The 22,839-nt window shown below is 32.5% G+C and overlaps 1 protein-coding gene and 1 long non-coding RNA gene across 6 annotated transcripts; one reads left to right on the top strand and one right to left on the bottom strand.

Annotated features, from left to right (window-relative positions):
- Positions 1-19,809: 19,809 nt before the first annotated feature.
- Positions 19,810-20,688, bottom strand: LOC141045142 (uncharacterized). The gene is made up of 3 exons (XR_012217082.1): positions 20,552-20,688; positions 20,323-20,384; positions 19,810-19,944 (listed from the first exon to the last, which is right to left on the bottom strand). It is a non-coding gene; the product is annotated as an uncharacterized LOC141045142 (long non-coding RNA).
- Positions 19,886-22,531, top strand: LOC141045138 (uncharacterized). 5 transcript variants are annotated; one of them, XM_090248512.1, is made up of 4 exons: positions 19,886-20,044; positions 20,133-20,234; positions 20,441-20,954; positions 21,245-22,531. In XM_090248512.1, the coding sequence occupies exons 3-4, from the start codon at positions 20,950-20,952 to the stop codon at positions 21,846-21,848; spliced, it is 609 nt and encodes a 202-aa protein (XP_090104638.1). In that variant the 5' UTR covers positions 19,886-20,044; positions 20,133-20,234; positions 20,441-20,949; the 3' UTR covers positions 21,849-22,531. The 5 variants fall into 5 exon arrangements, 4 of the variants coding, with proteins under 4 accessions (XP_090104638.1, XP_073388588.1, XP_090104636.1 ...); XM_073532487.2 differs by having other exon boundaries at positions 19,886-20,234; positions 20,441-20,543; positions 20,745-20,954; XM_090248510.1 differs by lacking the exon at positions 20,441-20,954.
- Positions 22,532-22,839: the final 308 nt, after the last annotated feature.

Here is a 22,839-nt window from a genome sequence, read left to right as displayed (position 1 = left end):
GGTCTTATTCTATACAAGACATCTAATCCTTAAAATATTTGATGTTTCTAAGATAATTTGATTTTCTCTCTTTCTTTCATTTTGGTCAAGTGAAATTTTTTTTAAATCATCAAAAATTGAGACATGCCATCTGATTGAAACTTAGTTGATAATTATAACCACTAATTTGTAAGATCATCTACATGTGCTATGATTTTTAGAAATTTATCCTTCACCAGCATGACAATAGCTGAGTATGCATCAGCCTTTATTAGATAATTTTTCTTTTTTCTTTTTTCTTCTTAGATTCAATCTTCATAAAAAAATTATATATGAACTAAGTACAATTTTTCTTTCAACTATTTTCTACAAACTTTCTATCTTAAATAAGACTTTTATTTGAACTTTTTATAAGTTAAAATTAAAAACCATGTCTAATTTTTTAGCTTTACCAACTTGAATATTTTTGCAATTAATTTTTTAATCCAATGTTAGATCTAAAATTCTTCTTAATCTTCTATAATTTATGAATTTTAAAATAGACTCTTTCTTTGAATTTATTCTTGATATTATTGTCATAAATATATCAATTACTGATAGTTTGTATTATAGTGGCAAGCCACTATATTAATTGATAGTCTTAAAATTAGTACTAAGATGTAGACTTAAGAAGGGACTTTAAAATAAAGACTTGACTTTAATCCTAAGACCTCTTTATATGTGTATTAATATTTTAAAATCCTACGAAGACTTACCTTTTATAAGTTGAGCCTTTTGAGGAGTGTTTTATATTTTCTTTGCCTGTTAATAATTCTTTATAGTATTTAAATATCATTTGACTTATATTATATTATAGTAGAGTTTTCTTCTTCTTGTTAGAGAGATTTTTTTTATTCATCATATTTGTAAAAGATCCTACCATGTGTTTAGACCAAACATAGTAGATTTGTATACTTGATTTGGCTAAAATATGAGTTTATGTGTCTTTTATTGAAATTAATGAGTGCTGAAATTGCAAGTATTTTAAGCTCATTGACACCATAACTTTCATTTATTAACTTTAGATATATAAAATATGCTTTAATGCCTCATATAAATTATTCAAATTTTTTTATCCAAACTACATAGATTTTATCCAAAAAATAGATATCTATAAAAATAAATTTAAAAAGAAAAAATCATTTAATTGACTTAATTCATTTTCTTTGTGGCAAAGTCTAAACCTTGTTGCATGGACTTGTGGGAGAATGAATGTATGTTAAAAAATTATTTTTTGTGTACATGATTATTCTAAGCTGAAATATGCACCAAAAGTAAGTGTGACTAGTAAGTCTTATAGCAATACTATTATAAAAGTAGCAAACACATGAGTAAAGCCATGTGTAGAATTAAAAAGAACATAAAGGAATTGAGTATGTACAAAGAAGTCAAAATATTTTAACTAGATCAAATAAAGAAGTATCTTCATTACTAGGATAAGCTTTGATTTGATAAACAGTGTGAAAGTTGTGAGTGAGGTTAATAGCTAATAGCTAAAAACGTTTTAGAGACCAACAAGATAATGAATATCAAATTTTGTGACAAATGCTAATTCATAAAGGTAAAGCTATATAATAACACAAAGCTCAATATTTTAATGGACGATGAGAATCACTAATGATAAGAAGTGATAAAATATTTCAAAGAAATTTGGAATAAATATCATTCCTAATATTGAAGAGGTTAACATACACAAGGACAAAATTGTGATCCATTTTATCAATCACAAGTATCATCAAGTACTTCAACTATATTAATTTAGTGAATTTAAAAAAGATTGCTCAATAATATTAGTAGTAAGATATAAGTATAAGAAACATTGACAAATACATCTATTGAGATCTCCAACTAGGATTTCTTTAATTTATAATTAGAAAAAAGTTAAAAATACTATAGTATCAATAAAATTTGTAGTGGACTATCAAGAATAATTCATTAATAGAAGGAGGCTGGCCCACATTTATAATAGTAAGAATGATTAAAAGTAGTATAAATAAGGAAGAAGAAGTATCAATATTAAAAGATTTGAAGCCAATAACGATATTGTCCTCTCACAACAACCACGGCAACAAAATATGCATTTACGTCAAAGCTCTATTTTCACATGCCAAACTTTGGATCTATGCCTAAATCCCAAAATCCAAATTTATGTCTCAAGCATAGATCTATGACCTATAATTAGTGATTAGGGGTTATTTTTGAAAGAAAAACTAATTCCAAGAGGTTAAAAGAGGTGATTAGATAAAAAAAAATATTTGTTGATATTGATTGGTTATAGACGGTTACCTCAAGGTTTGATAATTGATGATCAACATTGAGAGACATGATTGACACAATAGATTGTAAACATGATATGACTAATAATCAAAGCTCAATCTAAAAAAAATAAACAATGATTAGAAATACAAGTAGTGATTGGTGACCACAAGTCAGAAATGAACAGTAATTGGTCCATCCAATCATCTCGTCTTGTGCTTATGGAATGGACAGTCTTGTGCTCAGTTTTTTTAAAAAAATTATAAATAAAAAAAAATAGTAAAAAGTAATAGAAAAGGATTTTTTTTGCCTCCCCTCTCTTTGGCTATTCTTCTTATTATCTTTTCTATTAATTTCATGTTATATATATATATATATATATATACATATATTCATAAAATTCATAATAGTTCATATTGGTTTAAATTTATGAAGCAAGTAATGGCAATAGTAAAAATTTTTTTACTATTTTTAATATATGGTGATCAATGTATTTAAACCACCTATATATTATATTAATCTTTACCTATTTAGTTAAGACCTCATTATGATTTAAAGTTTAGATTATATAGAATAGATTTGGAGAATATATAGAATAGAGAATGAAGAGAGAATTGTAAAGATTGCAAGTTTTTGATAAGTCTTTTAAGACACCTACTTGTAGATGTGCACTACATAGCAAGACTCTACTTTAATTATATAAAATCTATGAAGATAGAAGTGGTTCTAAATGAGTCATCAATTGGTGGGTGAATCATATGGATTGTGGCAATAGGTTAAAAATTACATGGATTTTGGCAAAAGTTGATTAATTATGGTGGTTCAAAAAAAAAAAACCTCAACAACTTTTAGTCACTTTGAAGTTTGATTCAAAAAAATTGTTGAAGATTTTCCAATGTACAATCTAAAAGTTGTAGAGATTTTTTTTTAAATCAAACCTCAATATTCTTTTAATATATAGAGGATTCTCTAATGCACAATTATTTAGAATTTGAAATCCAATAAAAACCAAAATTAAGGCATTTAGAGATTATTAGGTGTCAAATTTTAAAAACTTATTTGGATAACTAGTAAGAATTGGAAGTCAAAGAATTAGAGGTTGCATTTTGTCAATTAGAAAAAATTGGACTTTCAAATAAGGGTTGAAGGTGGAAATAATTTAAAAGAAGATAAAGATAAGACTAAGATGGATGAAAAATAAAAACCTTTATAGAATCTTATTTTAAGTTTTTTAAGATAATTTAATTGAACTACTATAACAAGATGTTAAAGTTCTAAGAATTTTAATTGAAAGATAAGAGATATATTATAATATTTATCATTGGTATCATATTATAATACGACTATACATTGAAAATATAATCAAAATTGAATTTCTAATTCATATCTAATTATTTTGATTCAATAATAATTCAAGATATTTAAAATCGGCTTTTATAAAAGCCTCTTAATTTATTTTCTTGTCTTAATAGTTGGTAGATTAAAGATTGGTTAGTAATTTTACCTTCTAGATTATAGAAATTCTTATATTATCTTAGAAAGATTATAAATTGATAAAATTAAGTTAGAAGAGGTAAGTAATTAGCATGGTTGATACTAGGGCTAAATTGAAGATAGAATTGGGCTAAAAAATTCTTAAGATATATTGGATTGATATCCAATGATCAACTATTTGTGAGAAAAGGTCAAAATCAAACCTCCAGCTACTAAAACCACCACCTAGGACAAAATAAGAGGATATTTGAAGCTCAAAAATTAAGATTTATAAATTAGCTTCAAACTTATTTCAAGGTTATAAGGCTTGTTTTTACAAAGTTACAATTTGTATTGGTGACTTGAGATTTAAGCAATATAAATAGGGCTAGCATTGTCACGGACATACATATAATTACCTATATGAATAGATAAAAGTATGTAAAAGTAGGTTAATTGTGTAATATCTTCTAGAGAAGCTTCTTAGAAGCTTCATAGACGCTGCTTTGACTTTATAGGAGTCTATAGTTGACTTTTAGGTTAGAAACTTGGTCAACAAGTTAGCCATGTGCCACGCATGTTGGAAGCTTAAAGAACAAGCTAACTACGTGGTCCATCCATAGAAAACTTGCCTTGCAAGCAAAGGCATGTGGCCTAGAAAGTCAACATATATTGGAGGTCTTATAGAACATCGCCACGTGGCTTCTAGTTAGATAGTATATATAGAGGCAAGAGTGAAGCCCTCTTCACTCTTGTCAACTCCTTTCTTGCTTCTAGTCTAGTTTCAAGGGTCTCTAGTTTTCTTGTATTTTGGCAATAGCCATTCCAGTTTCTTTCTTAATATACATATTTCTATTTTGTCCTATTTCTTTTTGAGAAAAGTCTCACTTACTCTTTAGCTTTCATCGAGTTCTTGTCCCTGACAGATTGACAAGAGTACACTTACAATATCAGAGCTTTGTCTTTTCTTGATTAAGAGTGGATTACCCCTTTTTCTTGATAAGACATAAGCGCATTAGAAGTTGCGGATTACCCTCTTTTAAACTGATATTGTTCTTAGTATTTTCTTTGTTATCAATTCCTCTCTTCTATTTGTTTTGAGCGTTATTAGACATCTTCTCTTTTCTAAGTGCTACTATGGCAGAGCTTGTTGAAATGAAGAGTGCAATGGCACAGATGCAAGAACAATTGAGGGAGTTAATGCTTGCGATGCATCAACTCAATTTACCACCACAAGGAGCAACAAGAATGGTAGGAAGTGAAGATATAGAGATGATTGGGGCTGCTTCAACATCTGCACCAAACCATGTCCCTTCTCCCAGAATGGAACACCCTTCGAGTGTTAGAGAACCGAGAGTTGCCTTACCCGAGAAGTTTGATGGTACCAGATCCAAGTTTCGAGGATTCATCAATCAGGTCCAACTAGTGATTGAACTTCAACCCCAGAGCTATCCAACTCCAGGGTCACAAGTAAGATTCATTGGTACACTTCTTTCAGGTTCAGCATTGTCATGGTTTTCATCTTTTTTTGAACGACGAGATCCAATATTGGATAATCTGGAGGCTTTTTTGGCGAAGTTTCGATCCATGTTTGGAGAACATGATGCAATTCGTGTTGCAACCAACAAGATCCGTATTTTGCGACAAGGCAATCGATCAGTAACATTATATGCTTCGCAATTTCGACAACTTGCAACTGATATCAAGTGGGATGATGCCGCACTTGTGAGTCAATTTCTCTACGGATTATAATATGAGGTAAAGAAATTGATGCTTAATTTACCTGATCCTCAAACATTGAGTCAAGCAATTGACTTTGCTGTGAAGTGCGACAATCGACTTTTTGAATTTCGATCCGAGAGTCGCACAAGTGGGCCTCAACGTTACTACAATTCAATGGCGACACCGACGTCTCCTCAACACATACCTTCGAAAGTAGAGGATATGCAAATTGATGCGGTACGTTTCAAACCTCTTACTGAGCAAGAAAAGTCTCGTCGTCGACAAGAAGGATTGTGCTTATATTGTGGAGAACCTAAGCACACTGCTCAACATTGTCCAAAGAAACGACGTAACTACAAAATGAGGAGTACGGCTGTCAAAGAAGACAGTATGTCGGAAAACGAGTACGTCCAGCTACAATAGGGACCGTGCGGCTGGAATCTTGTACAACTTCTAATAAAGGTCCTATCCTCTCCTCAAAACCATCTCCTTGTTTTATAATAGATGTGCGTTTAGGACCTAATAATTACAAAGCCTCTGCCTTGGTAGATTCAGGAGCCTCATCTTGTTTTTTAGATGAAGAATTTGCTAGATGTCATAGAATATCATTAATACAAAAAACTAAACCTGTACACGTAGAAGTCATAGATGGTCGTCCGTTGTCTTCTGGAGATGTAACTCACGAAACACTTCCTGTAGATGTAGTAATAAATGGTCATAGTAGTTGCGTAATTTTTAATATAATTAGATCTCCCTCTAATCCAGTAATTTTAGGCTTATCATGGTTAGAAAAGTATAATCCTCGAATAGATTGGATTTCTCGTAAACTTGATTTTCCTCAGAGCATTAGTAACAGTTCTATTAACCAAGTAAAAAACCATGAGTCTAGTATAGTAAAACTCACACCTATAGGTGCAAAAGCATTTATACACGCAGCAAAAGAAGGATCAACTTTTGCTATTTATGCTGCACCTATTTCTGAAAGCGTAAAGACTTCAAGTGGCATTCCAAGTCAATATCAGGATTATCAAGACGTTTTTGAGAAAAAGAATGCAGATATTCTTCCTGAGCATCGCCCATACGATTGTTCAATCGATCTCAAGGAAGGAACTCAGCCACCATTTGGACCAATTTACAGTTTATCACAAGATGAGTTGGCTGAACTCAAGACATATATTGACGAGAATTTAGCGAAGAATTTCATACGCCATTCAAAATCTCCAGCAGGAGCTCCAATTTTATTCGTAAAGAAAAAAGATGGATCTTTACGAATGTGTGTTGACTATCGAGGACTCAACAAGATCACCATCAAGAACAGGTATCCATTACCTTTGATATCAGGACTCCTTGACCAGTTAAATCAAGCTAAGATCTATACAAAAATAGATCTAAGAGGAGCATATAATCTAGTACGGATCAAAGAAGGAGATGAATGGAAGACTGCGTTTCGAACCAGGTACGGGCATTTTGAATATAATGTCATGCCTTTTGGACTCACGAATGCACCAGCTGCTTTTCAACATCTCATGAATGATGTATTTCGTGAATTCTTAGACAATTTTGTCGTCTGCTACCTAGACGATATCCTGATTTATTCTAAGAATGTTGAAGAACATGAAATACATGTTCGTCAAGTATTACAAAAACTCAGAGATGCAGGATTGTACGCCAAGATGGAAAAGTGTGTATTTCACACTACTCAAGTTGACTTTTTAGGATACATCATTTCAAATGATGGTCTTATGATGGATTCTAAGAAAGTCCAAACAATCATGGATTGGAAGATTCCAAAGACTGTGAGAGATGTCCAATGTTTCTTGGGATTTGCCAATTACTATCGGATCTTCATCAAAGACTTCTCACGAGTTGCAGCTCCACTAACACGCTTGACTAGTAAAGATAAATTCCAATGGAATCAAGAAGCGGAAGCAGCATTTGAAGCCTTGAAGACATCGTTTGTCTCTGCACCAGTCTTATATCGCGTTGACTTTTCCAAGGCATTTTTTATGGAAACAGACGCATCGGATTTTGCCTTGGGTGCAGTTTTATCACAAATGGGAACAGATGACAAACTTCATCCGATAGCTTTTCATTCAAGAAAATTCTCAGCAGCCGAGATCAATTATGAGATCCACGATAAAGAACTTCTTGCAATCGTGGATTCCTTTCAAGAATGGCGTCATTATCTAGAAGGTGCTTCTAGTCCAGTCACTGTGTATACAGATCACAAGAACCTCGAGTATTTCATGTCAGCACGCGTGTTGAATCGTCGTCAAGCTCGTTGGAGTATGTCTTTGTCAAGATTCGACTTCATTATCACTTATCGGCCAGGAAAACAACAAGGTTTGTCCGATGCCCTGTCTAGACGTTCTTATTTTGCACCAAAAGAAGGAGATGCAACTTTTGAGCAACAAAGAACGGTCCTCTTGAAACCGGAGCAATTTCATCTCCGAGCAGTGAAATCAACACTGACTGTTGATTCAACTTTTCTCAAGCAAATCCAGTCCAGTATGTCCTCAGACCCTCTTGTTCATGATATCGAGAATAATTCTTCCAAGTCTCATGATTCTTCTAAGTTCGAGTTCAAGAATAATCTATTATATTTTGAAGGACGCCTATATGTTCCAGAAGGAAAAGCACGTTTGCGTGTTCTTCAAGCACGTCATGACTTTCCAGCAGCAGGTCACTTTGGATATAATAAGACTCTGGAACTCATATCAAGAGATTTTTAGTGGCCACAAATGTGGAAGTCAGTCAAAGACTTTGTACAATCATGTGATATTTGTTCAAGATCAAAAATTCCTCGACATCGACCTTACGGACTTCTTCAGCCATTACCTATACCAGAACAACCATGGTCTTCTGTTTCTATGGATTTCATCACAGATCTTCCAAACTCAAGATCTTATGATTCTATATTTGTGATAGTAGATCGTTTCACCAAGATGGCACATTTTATGCCATGTACAAAATCTATCACAGGTGAAGAAACAGCTAAGCTTTTCATTGATAATATCTATCGCTATCATGGATTACCTAAAGATATCATATCGGATAGGGGAACTCAATTTGTGTCGAGATTCTGGAGGACTCTTTTCAAGATTTTAAAAGTGGACATAAAGCTATCTTCAGCTTTCCATCCTCAAACTGATGGACAAACAGAGCGCGTAAACCAAGTCTTGGAACAGTATTTAAGGTGTACCATCAACTACCAACAAGATGATTGGACAAACCTTCTGCCATTGGCAGAGTTTGCTTATAATAATACGGTACATTCCTCCACGCAACAAACACCTTTCTTTGCCAATTATGGCTATCATCCACGACTTGATACTTTTGATTTTTCAAAAGTTGATAATCCTGCAGCAGAAGATATGGCAAATCGGTTGTCAGAGTTACATGCAATAATGAAGGCGCAGTTGAAGAAAGCTCAAGAACGACAAAAGATAAATGCAGATGTATATCGTAAAGAGCAACCACAACTCAACGTGGGTGATAAGGTATGGCTACTTCATCGCAATATCAAGACCACTCGACCTTGTGACAAATTGGACTATCGTAGGCTTGGCCCCTTTTCTGTTTCTGAACAGATCAACCCAGTTGCATATCGGTTACATCTACCGGAGTCAATGAAGATCCATCCTGTATTCCACGTGTCTCTTCTTGAACCATATAAGACAGTGGATATACAAGGAAGAAGACAAATGCCACCGCCTCCTATAGAAGTAGATAATAATGAAGAATTTGAGGTGGAAGAGATATTAGACTCAAGGCGACGCCGAAATAAGCTGGAATATCTTGTTCATTGGCGCGGATATGATATTAGTGAGCGCACATGGGAGCCATCCAGGAATCTAGCAAATGCATCAGCTAAAGTCAAAGTTTTTCATCAACGACATCCATCAAAACCAAGATGAAAACCTCTCTTATAAAAGACACAAGATTGAGGAAGTTATGAAGGCCTCAATAGTGATCAAATAACAGGGTGGTCTTCTCGCCCTGGAATGGGACACTATCGATGGCTAAGAGGACCCATCAACTATCTTCGAAGAGAACAAAGATCAGAGTATGTAGCAAATACAATTCGCCGCATATTAGATTTTCTCAATATATAATCACCGCTCCTCGTGGAACTCGTCCCTAGAAGGGGGGGTAATGTCACGGACATACATATAATTACCTATATGAATAGATAAAAGTATGTAAAAGTAGGTTAATTGTGTAATATCTTCTAGAGAAGCTTCTTAGAAGCTTCATAGACGCTGCTTTGACTTTATAGGAGTCTATAGTTGACTTTTAGGTTAGAAACTTGGTCAACAAGTTAGCCATGTGCCACGCATGTTGGAAGCTTAAAGAACAAGCTAACTACGTGGTCCATCCATAGAAAACTTGCCTTGCAAGCAAAGGCATGTGGCCTAGAAAGTCAACATATATTGGAGGTCTTATAGAACATCGCCACGTGGCTTCTAGTTAGATAGTATATATAGAGGCAAGAGTGAAGCCCTCTTCACTCTTGTCAACTCCTTTCTTGCTTCTAGTCTAGTTTCAAGGGTCTCTAGTTTTCTTGTATTTTGGCAATAGCCATTCCAGTTTCTTTCTTAATATACATATTTCTATTTTGTCCTATTTCTTTTTGAGAAAAGTCTCACTTACTCTTTAGCTTTCATCAAGTTCTTGTCCCTGACAAGCATTCTCAAGTAGTTTGTGCAATTGGTGTCACATCTACAATTCAAAATTTGATAATGCTTATTTAATTAGGTGTACTAAGTGTATATAAAATTTTATATTAATTTAATAGTAAAATTGAGAGATATCTAGGTTTTGGTACAAGAAGATATTAGAAGTTAGTAGTTTAGGATTAGGTAGAGTTTCTATGATATCCAAAGTTCTACTAGTTGAATCAAGGTGGAATTTGGCTAGGTATTAAAAGACTTCAATATTAAGCTACATATCAATTTTGAGTTGAAGTTAATAGTCCAAGAGGGAGAAATTGCTCCTAGAACATTTGCATCAACTTTCAAGTTAGTGGCCAAGTGCCATCAATGTAGTTTTTGGACTTCTTTCACAATCTGTAAATTGGATTGGATTGAATTTTTTTGAATATATAAGAAGCTCATAGTAGCATTTTCGTGCAAAATTTTTCACCAAGTAGAGAGCCAAATTAGGAGTTATAGCTTACCAAAGCTCATTAGCTAGAGTTAAGGGTTGCAAAGAAAAATCAAAATTACTTAATTATAAAAATAATAAGGCAATTGGGATCTATGTATAATTGAGGTTACTAAGAAGAGTGTTCTTGAGCACTTTGTATTGGCTTTTAGTACTTTTGAATTAAAATTTGAATTGCATTCTTCTTATATGGATGAAATCTATTAAGGTTTTTTAGATATTTGTAAAACATAACTTTACCTTTCTCAGCCAAGTACCTAATGCATTTCCAAAAAAGATAATGTATTATAATACTAACTCAAAAGATTAGTAGAGAACTTAAAAAGAATCAAAATTATACTAGCCATCAACCACTAATATAATATCTTAGATTCTAACCTCAAAATTTTTATTAGAATTAGAATCTTCAATTTACTTTCTAGCAATCTACCTACCTTCAAGCATATCTTCTTGGCCATGGAGTTTTTGCCAAGGTTGTCATATTTACATGCTTTGGTCAAAAAGATATAATAATACAAACCTAAATCACTTAAAGGGAAGTTTTACTTAAAATATAGATCTTTTTATCATCTTACAGCTAAGTATTGGACTCTTCATCTAAAATTAAGGCTAATTTATATGAAGAAATCTAAGAAAAAAGCCAAAGATAACAATACATAAAAAATAAGACTAAAAAAACTAAAGATAAAATTTTTGAAAAAAAAATTAAAAAATTATATAAATAAAACTATGAATGAGTCTAATTTGAAGATAATTGAAGCTCAATTAGCATCACTTATAGCTGTATTGAAAATCAAAGTTACTTTTGTAAGAAAAATATATATATATATATATATATATATATATATATATCACTTTATGGAGTATAGAATGATATTTTTTTATAATATGTATAAGCTAAATTATATAATAACTACTATGACATATGTATAACAAAAGATACGAATGAATGTCTCTAATTTATTTGATTAATAAGTTAGAGAGGCACAACAACATGTTAGATTGTCATAGTAATTTATCTTTGAAGATTTGATTTCTAAAGTACTACAAATAGTACAAAAAGATGCAAAGATAATAGTTTCTTATAAAAATAATAATAAGTTGCCAAATAGAGATGAGATTTCATCTTTACTAGCCACAATTTATTATATATCCATAGTTTTTGCTCATATAATTGGGCACTTCAAATTAATATAGCTAAAGTATTGGAGATACTTGTTATTCTATGTAAGACTAAGTAATGCCAATCCATTGCAACAATGAACATATAAACACTTAAAAAATATGAATCAAAGAATGAATCACCAAAAAAAAGTGAATCTTTATAAAACAACAAATATAAGTTTCAACCATGCTACAAAGACCAACCATTGAAAAAACTTCTATTACACCAAGAATTATAGTAGTAGACAATACATATAATTTATTGTAGATTTTAGGATCTAATAGAAGGATCTTTACACCTCAAAGTGCTTTATTGGACTTTGGAGCCTAACCATTGATATTTTACAAGGCTCCCATTAAAACTTTGGATTTATATAAATGTATTTTAGAAAATTATCTTTTTATTATTAATACATCTATGATAAAATCAAAGAATATTGTTGAAATTATAATTTAACCATTGTTGATTAAACTATAATCTAATATTATTATAGATGTAGTAATCATTAAGACTAAAGCTATTGTCACTCATGCTAAGTCATATGATATATTGAAGGATACTATAATATTTTATTCTATGGATTTTACTTTGGATTTTTATAATAAAATAGCTTCATATAGATCTAGATGGCAAGCTCGTTATAGATGCTAAGCCACTCTACTTATACAGTTTAAAAGTGAGGAAGAAAGTCACCATGTGAAGTATGTTATGATAGATACAAAATCAAATGAAGTTTTAAACAAATGAATTACTCATAAAGAATTTTTTTTATCTTCAATAGTTCTTACAAAATATAATAGCAAAAAGACACATTTGACCAAAATACACAAGGTAACATTGGTATAGAAGTCTAAAGAAGAACTTTTGAAACAAGCTAAGAATATATTTATTAAGATATAGAGTAATGATTTTTTGCTATTTAAAGAAGTTAGGGGTACATATGACACTTCTAAGCCCTCTCTATTTGTGACTAGATCAATTACTTGGTGGCCTTTTAAAAAAAGATATTTATTTATTAGATTATTTTGGTAGCATTAATACTAGATTAACAATTGTTTTATAAACAAGTTATAAGTTTAAGAAGTAATATATATAAAAAAAGATTTTATAGCTAAAAACATAGCTATTAAATATATTAAGAAGCTCATAAAGTACTATCCAAATTTATTTTAATGAGAAGAAATTAAGACTTCTTTCACTACATTAGTACAAGGCATTACTTTGATTGATGATGCTCAACTTAAAGTATATGGTCCAATAGATTTAATTATCATATGTTAGCCTTATCAAGACTTATGCATGGTAGGAAATCAAAATGGATTACAAGACAAGCAATATACTTCATTTTGAAAATTCATTAGAGTTTTTTAGATTTTTTAGGTTATACAACCAAGCATTCCAAGTTATATTATTGAAAATGTATTTGTGGTTTTAGAATCTAAATAGATAAACTTGAAAAGTAAAAAATATATTTATGTTCTTTAAGGCTCATCAATTATTATTGAAACAGTCAAGATAGGATCATGAACTCATAAGGCTTTTCAATAATAGAATAATTTGATTTTAATAGTTGTTATATAAATCACTTATGATTATACTAAGAAACCATTTCATTTATTTGTGTAAAAAAAATTGGATCTTCATCATAGACCTTGTAATGTTAGATGGAATAATAAGCCACCTTATATAATAATTAATATATTCAAAGAGTAAGAAAGATTATTTCTTATATTTGTTAAGATTATATATATTTTGTGGGGATGGATCAATCAGTATTTTGGATACAAGTGGTATAGAATATTTTATTAAAGAATCCAATAAAGATGAGCAAAAGTGTGCCATAGAATATTTTGCTTGCATTATCCAATTGCTTGATTATTAAGTATTAACAAAGGATGTTACTTGAATAAGTAATATATTTAAATTTTTTGACATAGATATTAGCTATGGTTGTAAAAGAGCAGTAGTCTTTGCATGCTACAAAGTCATTGTACTATCATATTTAAAGCTACATATTACAATACAAAATCCATCTTATCTTGAGAAACATGATGTTATAGCTAGGAGCAAAGATCAACAACCATTATATCCTTCGAAATTGTTAAATACAAAAAAAATCACTTGAAGGACATTTTGCTTCATCTTCACAAGATTATAAAATCCTTTAAGAGTATATAGAAAAATTGTTTGTTAATAGAAATGCCAAGACATCAGATTGGATAGAATTTTTATTAGAAAGAAAGAAGTTATTGAATATATTTGGCACACAGTTAAAAAAAAACTTTGTATCCATTAGGAATCCATAGCAACGACAAAGAGTGTTATCCATTCCAAAAGAGAACTTGCCTCTATTAATACCAGAGAATTTAAAATCAAATATGTGGCTTGAAAAGGGAGTAAAAAATCAAGGACAATAATCCTTGAAGAAATTTAAGGTTTGCTTCACTTTTGGATTAAAAGATTTAGGAATTTAAAAAAAATAAGAAATAAGAAATAAGAAATAAGAATTGATTTAGTAGATGATGCTTCTATTTTTGAAAATTCTATAAGTATAATAAAGTAAAAAAAGAATTGATAAAAGCTCAAACTAAAGAGTTGTTGGATGCCAAATTAGTAGACTTTTTTAACATAGAATATGCATCAGCTACTGCAATGCATTTTAAAAAACACATTTTTTGGAGCTAAACAAAGAAGTGGATATGTAGTCACTATAGGCCTATCAATAAAAGAATGAAGTCAGATAGATATGTTTTGCCTATCTCTGAAGAAATATTTAATACTACTAGGCATACAAAGATCTTTAGTACATTAGATTTGTAATCTAGATAATATCAACTTCCAATGAAAAAAGATAATAGACATAAAATAGTATTTTGGTAGATTGATGAATTTAAAAAATATAAATTATATTAATAGATGTTTCTACTATTTGGATTAAAAAATATACTTGTTGAATTCTAAAAGATGATGGATAGAGTACTTGTAAGATTAACTTTTGTAAGATGTTATATTGACAATATCTTTATTTATAATAAGAATATGAAGAAGTATAAAAAAATATCTTAAAATGATATTAGAGTATTAAATTAAAAAAATAGACTAAAATTGCATCTAAATAAATGTGTATTCTTTTATTTACATGTAAAATACTTAAAGCATATAATTTATTTAGGATATCTTGGTATTATAAAGAATAAGATAGAAGTCTTAGCAAGTATTTCAAAATCCAAAAATATGAATAAATTAAAAGCTTTTCTTAGATTAGTCAATTTTTATCAAAAGTTTGTTGTAAATTTTAGCTACATTATAAAATCTTTAACCATGCTTACAAAAAATGATAAAAAAAAATATAGAGCAATAAAAAATAAAAAAAAAAAATTATAGAATTTAAGGCTAGATTGGTTTGTGCACCAATTCTAAAAAAATGGAATTACTATTGGATATAATTTTTAAAGAGACAGATAAGATCCTACAAAAAGCCAAACAAAATCTTCCTAAGTGAATGGAAGGAGATCCATTTACTTAGGAAGATGTCAAACTAAAAGAAACATATAGTATCAAGGCTACAAGAATGTGAAAAGTTGATGCTTCACATCCATGAAGAGTTGGAACATCCTTATATGAAATAAACTTATAATCTTTTATAGAATCAATATTGGTGGATTGGTATATAAGGAAAAATACAACATATTGTTTCTAGGTACTAGATGTGTAACAAGTTGTATGCTTCAAAATGACTTAAGTAGCAAACATAAGGTGTCCTCTCTCCTCTGCAAACTTATTGCAACAATCTTCTCCGTTGCATATTTGTAGAGTAAAACCAAGTGGATTCATGCCTACAATGTAGTTCAAGGCTTTATCAATGTTGATCCAATTATTTGGAATACTATTTTGATTGAGTATATAATTAATTATATCATTGGCTTACTAGGCCCTTTTGATAATTGGAATCATTTTAGTGGTCTTTATAGAAAAAATAATCTTGATCTGATACAAAGTATGCAACAATGTAATGTAAGCAAATAGCTTAATAAAAAGAACATTTAAAAGTAAATCAACCTTGGCTACAATTGGCCAAAGAGTAGAAGTCATTACCATCTCAAATGTTTAAATAATCAACTCACAATTCTTAACTAGAGAAGTCTTTTATCTCAAACTCTACTATTACTTCCTTTACTACAATAGTCTTGCCATTAGCATCCTTACACACCACCACTGCTTTCATATAGTATCTTCAATAGAACATCAAAGTTTAGAATCTTGTCACTTTGATATGATATAGTTTTTAAGTGATGATAGTGACATCTCATATATCAAGTAATGTAGTCACTACACCAATGGCCAAAAGATTGAGTCAAAGTGGCTACTTCCAATATTAATGTTGTTGACCTCAAGAGATTGGATTGGGATTGGAATTGGAATCAAGTATGTAAATGTTAGAAAGAGACTGATTTTAGTACAACATATTTTAGATAACATGCTTTTATATGGAAATTTACGATATTATCATTGTATTGCATCTTAATAAATATTGTTAGTGGCTTTAGTATATATATGTAATTAAACTTGTCTATAACAACTCTAGTAAGATTACCATTGTCAAAAGTGTCTACATTGTTGTCCAATAGAATAGTTATCTTTAAGATTACATGTATGTTGAAATTAATTTGAAGATTGTTTTATTTGTTCTTTATACAATGTATGCACATGTATTTAATTTTGATAATTTAAAATTAAATATGCTTGTTTGCATTTATATATTACTACTTATAAGCTTTTTCACTTCATACAAAATAATTTTAGGAATTATTTCTTTTCAAATCAAATTATTTAAGTTTGCTAATAGGTTTTGATATTTGAAATTGTGTGTTTCTGCATCATTCTAAGGTGTGAAAACAATCAGAGTGAAAATGCAAAATACAATGAAATACAAGTTACTTCAAATGTCAATTAATGGAGATTGAAAGATGCACAAAACCTATGTTGTAATCACTTACAAATCATGGCAAATGAAATTTAAATGACTATTTTGTAAATAGACTTTCTACTTTAATGTTTACCTTTTCAAAAATTGCGAAATTTTGTAAGGATAATGAACATTGTCTCACAAAGATATTGAAAAATATATTGTCAAAACTCACAAACTTACAATCAGGTGAAAATTATTACTTCCAGCAAGGGCACATCTTTCTGTCAATCCTCGTTCAACGAATCCTCATTTAACAACAGTATTGAGAGAATGTCTATAAGAATAGAAAACGACTATCATCCAAATATATTAAAGTAATGAAAATGCACCTCGTATGTTAAGAACACTGACAGTGAGGAGTATCACTTTCCTCATCAACCCCCAGTCCAATGACCAATTTGATAAAAAAAAATAATAAAGTAATGGGGTGTTGGTTATCTGATCAACTGAAGATAAAGAAGGTGAGGTAGATGCCCTCGGACTGCTAAAAACAGAAGATGCCTGGAGGGAAAACGGCAACAAGCGCCAGGTCAAGGCCATACATCTGTCAATTAGTATACAGAATGCAATCTGCACAGGTACTCGAAAAAAAATGCGAAAAGATAATCTTCCAGTGCTGGATTTCAGCATCATGGACAAGAAAAACCCAATGATTCAGATGTCAGGAGTCTGTCGTAATATGACAATGCTCAGGCACAAAATTTCATTTACTTCTCAAGTGTGGAGCAAAAATCCTTCTGCTGCTGCAACACGACCATATGGAATTTCCATGAAGTCGCCTGGGCAAATGTGATACAGAAAATATACACTAGAAGTTTCAATGATCCGCACAAGAATTTCGCAATGAATCAAGCGAAGGTGGATCATCGGTCTGGTAGCTAACACGTATAATAGTACAAGTAAAGAATGTTAAGAAACGTAACGATTCGAGAAGTTGTAAAAATCGCACCGGTTGCAACCTGTCCACTAATGTATTCTGAGGATACGATTGTCAGGCCCATCAAGAAGCAATTCCCGCAATCATTCTTGAATGAGGAGATGAATTACCACAACATTATAAAGCCAAGAATATCTAAGTTGATCGCTCTTCAATGGCTGGATTGCTCCCGCTCCACAGGTGTACATCAGAAGGAATCTTGCAGGAGCAAGAATGAGCGCTGTATGTCATCCATAAATCTCCGGATTCCCTTCAAACTTGAAAAAGTCACAACAGACATGTAGTAGAAGTCAATCCTCGCTCATAATCATTGAAACAAGTCCTTTCGAACCTCAGCTCTAACAACAGGACCGGCGCCCACCCCACTTCGGCCTCCACAGCACAGGACGTCATGTCTTACAAGTTTCTTCCTTTTCCTCATTGTGCATCCTCCGCACAGTGACGTTGTCATCACCATTGTGGCTTCGAACAACACCAACCCGACCAAGATAGCGGCAAAGTGAAGCATCTTGATCTGCTTGAACACCAAACCTAACAAATATTGTCTCCCAACTGAAGCACCAACTCCACGTCAAGAAGGGGAATCCTAGCACACTTGACAAGGACCCCAGCTATGCAGGATCTGCAACATCAGAATACTTTCGAGACAGCTCAAGACGCTCACATCTTCCACTAGTGCAGCATTACAACGGCAGCAGCTCGAAACAACAACCACCTAATGCTTCAAAGCCATAAACTGCCTCAAGAAGCTTCCCACCCGAGACGTAAACATCACACACACGTCATGCGCCGTAATAACCAGTCAACCAAGCTCGTTCAAAGTCTTCAGACTCTGGAAGCCTCTAGATCCTTGCGCAAGGATCTATCTATCCAACTGAAACTCCAGCAAGTTACCTACGTCTTCTTACAAGCGAAGATCTCCTACTCTGAAATCCACTGGAAAAACGACCACGGCTCACACTCCACGCTGCCTCGTCTACCAAATCGAACCTCGCCATGGCAACATTCAATCTACAAAATCCGTGAAGGTCTTTAAGTAGCGGTTGCGGATTCGGCAAGTCGACGAAAATACGAAGGCGAGAAGATTACGTTGCGCGGGGGAGGGAAACGTGTGTGTCATGCCTTGGCCGCAAATTGAATTTGAGCAGTCGTCGTTCTCGCCCATTCAGAGATGGTGCTGGCACTCATTTGTACTCATCTTTCAGGAATCAAACTCAAATTACTCGCTATAAAACTCAAACTCATCGTATCTCATTACGTATTTACTTGAGCGGTATTATTTCAGAAGTGTATAATACGTTTGAAGCGCGGGGAGGGGGGCTGTATGACCGTGAGGCTGACGGGAATGGGCCCCCGTTCGTTAATCGTTCCACATGGCTGTCTTGACTACCCTAAATTCCATAAGTATTTTAAGTAAACCGTTGCCTGGCCTTTGCTGGAGTTTATTAATTTATTTTGGAGTGTGACCAGTAATGTTCAATGTAAAATTACACGTGATCCATGGCGTGTGAAACCCCTTCTTTTAAAAGGAGATTTAAATGGTTAATTTGACATTATATCGGTGCGTATTGGGATAATCTGGGTAGGATATGTCACTTTCTTTGATGATGATTCATTTGGTGTACAGTTGGCAACTTTAATTGTTGAAGCGTGTTTTAAAATAGTTATGTATAATTTTATATTTTTTTTGGGATGTGTAACTTGTTTTACTGTTGAAAGCTTGTATTTATAACTTCTAGATTTTAATTCCTACTGTTCAAATGTAAAATCTAGAAGTTATAAAAACAAGCTTTTTGATAAGATGTTGATTTTCCAATACAATATTATTAGCAAATATATATATATATATATATATATATATATATATAATTTTGAAAATAGAGATAATAGTAGTATCATGTTTTTTCATTAGATGACTATGTACTCACTTCAAAATTAAAATTCTAGCAAAAAGAGACTTTAAAAAAAAAAAAATGGTCAAGTTTTGTATTCAATTTTTTCTATTTACTATTTTCACTAAATTTACCCATCCTATCTTAACCATCATTGCACCTCTGCAACCCTCAACCGTTGTCACCATTCCCCATTCAACCGTTTCCACCATTCCCCTCGTTCCCATCCCCTGCCCCTATTGTCCTTGTCTCCAATTCGACCTCCCAGCCTCCGTCCTCATTTCAAGGACATCACTAATTCGACTCTAAGTTCATGGTGGCTGAGCAAAGTTTTAAAATTTGAGTCCTGCAATTAAACCAAAGAGTACAGATTGTGAGCAAAAATTCTTAAATTCACCTGGTTGCGATCGCTCAACGCTGTTGATGGACTATGGATCATGAGCAAGGCAAGACTTCCACACCCTGATCACTCCATTGACACCAATTGTCTGTGACACAAATTTAGACGAACCAAAGCTCTGATTTCTCAAACAGGGGCAACATGGGTTTCCTCAACATGTGGAGCATGGATTTCAAAGGGAACATGGATCTGTTAAGCCCTTTTGTTCGTTACTTCCGTGAGCGAGCCTCCTTCAGGTAGAAGAGCAAACGGCAGAAGAAGTCAATCTTGAACCCAGTGCTCACTTCAACTTAGATTTGGAACATTTCTCTATGTACAGCTTACCAGCATGAGTTGTTTATGAATATTGATACGGCGGAACATGCTTCGAGTTCAGTTCCGATATTCTGCGATGTGAAATATGCCTTTTGAGTCAAATACTTATACTTTTGTACATTTGTAGCATTTGGTTCTCTGAAGTTGATTGGAGGTGTAATACCGCAAATAAGAAAACTATTCGGTTTGAGAGGCGAAATTCAGATTAGCTGCAAGGAGGGTGGCATCAAGTACTCACCAGAAACAGAGGGCTAAGAAGGATAAAATTGGAATGCTATTGATTGCTTGACTTTCCAATTTGAGTTCATTTTTCTGCACAAATTTTCATGGAAAAGAGAATGGTGAACCACCTAGTTCTGTTCTTTTCACCGCGTGATCTCTTGTTTTAAAATGATAAAAATATCTAAATTATGTCGTTTATTGACACACAGATTTCTTGCGCTGTAACAAGGACATTGCCGCTACAGTCTAAACTTGATCCATCTCTGACGACTGTTTGAATACCCTGGACAGATTAGACCACTTTTTTGAATATCAGTAGTCGTCTAATTGTAAAATGACACTCATGTGGTTCTAGAATTTCAAGTGAAAGAAAAGTGAAAGAGTGATTTTGAAATCTTTGATTCCATTCTTAACATGAAGTGAGCTTCGCATCTCCAACTGATCTCGCAGAACCCATCTATTACTTTAGCAGCTTTTTAACCTTTTTCCATTGTAGATACCAAAAATAACTTTTTAATGGAGTTGACATGAAGTTCTTGCTGTGGGAAAAGCCAATTTTAGGTGGATTATAATTTAAAATTGACGTTTCCTAATGTCAAGTTGCAATGAACAATGAGTTGATTAATAAACGAAAACAACTTTCAAAGGTGGATTTCACTTGAATGCATTCTTAAGACACAAGCCTGAGCAATGGCTGCCTTTGTGGTAGGTATTTGAGCGAGAGCATTCAACATTACGAAGTCGTGGATGGTGCCCAGATATCTAGCAACAGTGACAGTCACGCCAGCTTCAATGAGCTTCTTTGCAAAGTTCTCTCCCTCGTCTCGCAGCACATCAAACTCACCAATTATAACGAGAGCCGGTGGCATGCCTTTGAATACTTCCATCGGTGCCCTCAATGGAGAAGCAGTTGGCTCCCTCCATACACCTTGATCCGATGCATACTAATCCCAGAACCACTGCATGGCTTGAAGAGTGAGCCACGGCCAATCGTGAAACTCCTTACACGATTTGGTATTGAACGATACGTCGGTGATCGGGTAGAACAAGCATTGTTCCTTGTATATGATGGTCACAGCAATGGACATATTGCCACCCACGCTGTCTCCACAAACCGCAAGCTTCGAGATATCAACACCAATTGCATTCTCGTTCTCCGCAATCCACTTGGTCGCTGCATAGGCTTCTTCGATGGGGATCGGGTACTGCGCTTCTGGTGTAGGGAAACAATTCACGAGCACCACCGCACAGTTGCCTCCGCTCGCGATGCGAGAGAAGAGAGCATCATTCCTCTGCGACAGATAGCAATGTAGGCTTATCGATGGATAGTCAAGCCCCAGGGCCTGTTGGCGTGATGGGCTTATTGGTGCAACATGATTTAAGGAACAGGGAACGGCCCCCAACTTGCTTCGGGCTGGGAACAGGGATAGGGGCTACAAAGGTGTAATGATGGTTAAGATAAGGTGGGTCACTTTAGTAAAAATTTGGGTTGCTTTATTATTCTCCTAAACATAATGAGTAAAATTATAATTACATTACTATTAATTTAGTTTATTTGAAACTATAGATGTAGAATTTGATTACATAAATATTGAAGATAAGAAATAAATATAACTTTTATTATTGTATTCTTATTATTTTTATTTGTCTAATATTGAATACATTCTTATAATATTTTTTTTCTTTACAATGATAAAATATTGATATTATGATTAAATTTATATAAATATTAAGTAATTAATTAAAATAATTTACATATTTTATATTATTTATAACAAGAAATTACAAAATCATATTATTTGAAAACAAAGTTATTTTTTAAAAAACTCATTTTAAAAACCTAATCTAATTTCAACTTCTAATATTTAGAAGTTGATATTAGATTATTAGTTTTGTTAGATTAAAAAAATAAAAACAAAAACTTATCTAATAGATAATTAATACCATTCCATTGAATATTCAAAAAAAATACAAAAATTTATCTATTAGATCTAAATGATTATATTATAATTTAGATTTGATAGATTTAAATAATTACAATATTCATTGAGGAAAAAAAAATTAGAGATATAAGGTGAAAAAAGATGCATTTTATTATATCACTTTTTTACCAACTAAGGTGTGTAATCTTTATCTATACCTAATATCCTAATACAAAGATCCAAAACTATCACTAAACAAAAAAATAAAGGTTGAGTGTAAAGGCAATCTTTGTTGTGCTCCACAAACAATCAAACAAACAAAAACTAGAATCAAATCAAATTCCAATGTGAGTAAACACCTTCTGAATTGAAATGCCTCATC

The sequence above is a fragment of the Physcomitrium patens genome, chromosome 1 (assembly GCF_059467195.1).
Source record: "Physcomitrium patens ecotype Gransden chromosome 1, ASM5946719v1, whole genome shotgun sequence".
Lineage (NCBI taxonomy): Eukaryota > Viridiplantae > Streptophyta > Bryopsida > Funariales > Funariaceae > Physcomitrium > Physcomitrium patens.
The sequence above is the reverse complement of the archived record's forward strand: the minus strand, read 5'-3'. Positions and strand labels throughout refer to the sequence as shown.

What these genes read in the sequence shown, in the direction of transcription:
- LOC141045138 (XM_090248510.1), top strand. Translation starts at nt 20,140, where the DNA reads ATGGGTTTCCTCAACATGTGGAGCATGGATTTCAAAGGGAACATGGAT. An exon ending in CGTGAGCGAGCCTCCTTCAG is followed by an intron (nt 20,235 to 21,244) that starts GTAGAAGAGCAA and finishes CCTTTGTGGTAG; the next exon opens with GTATTTGAGCGAGAGCATTC.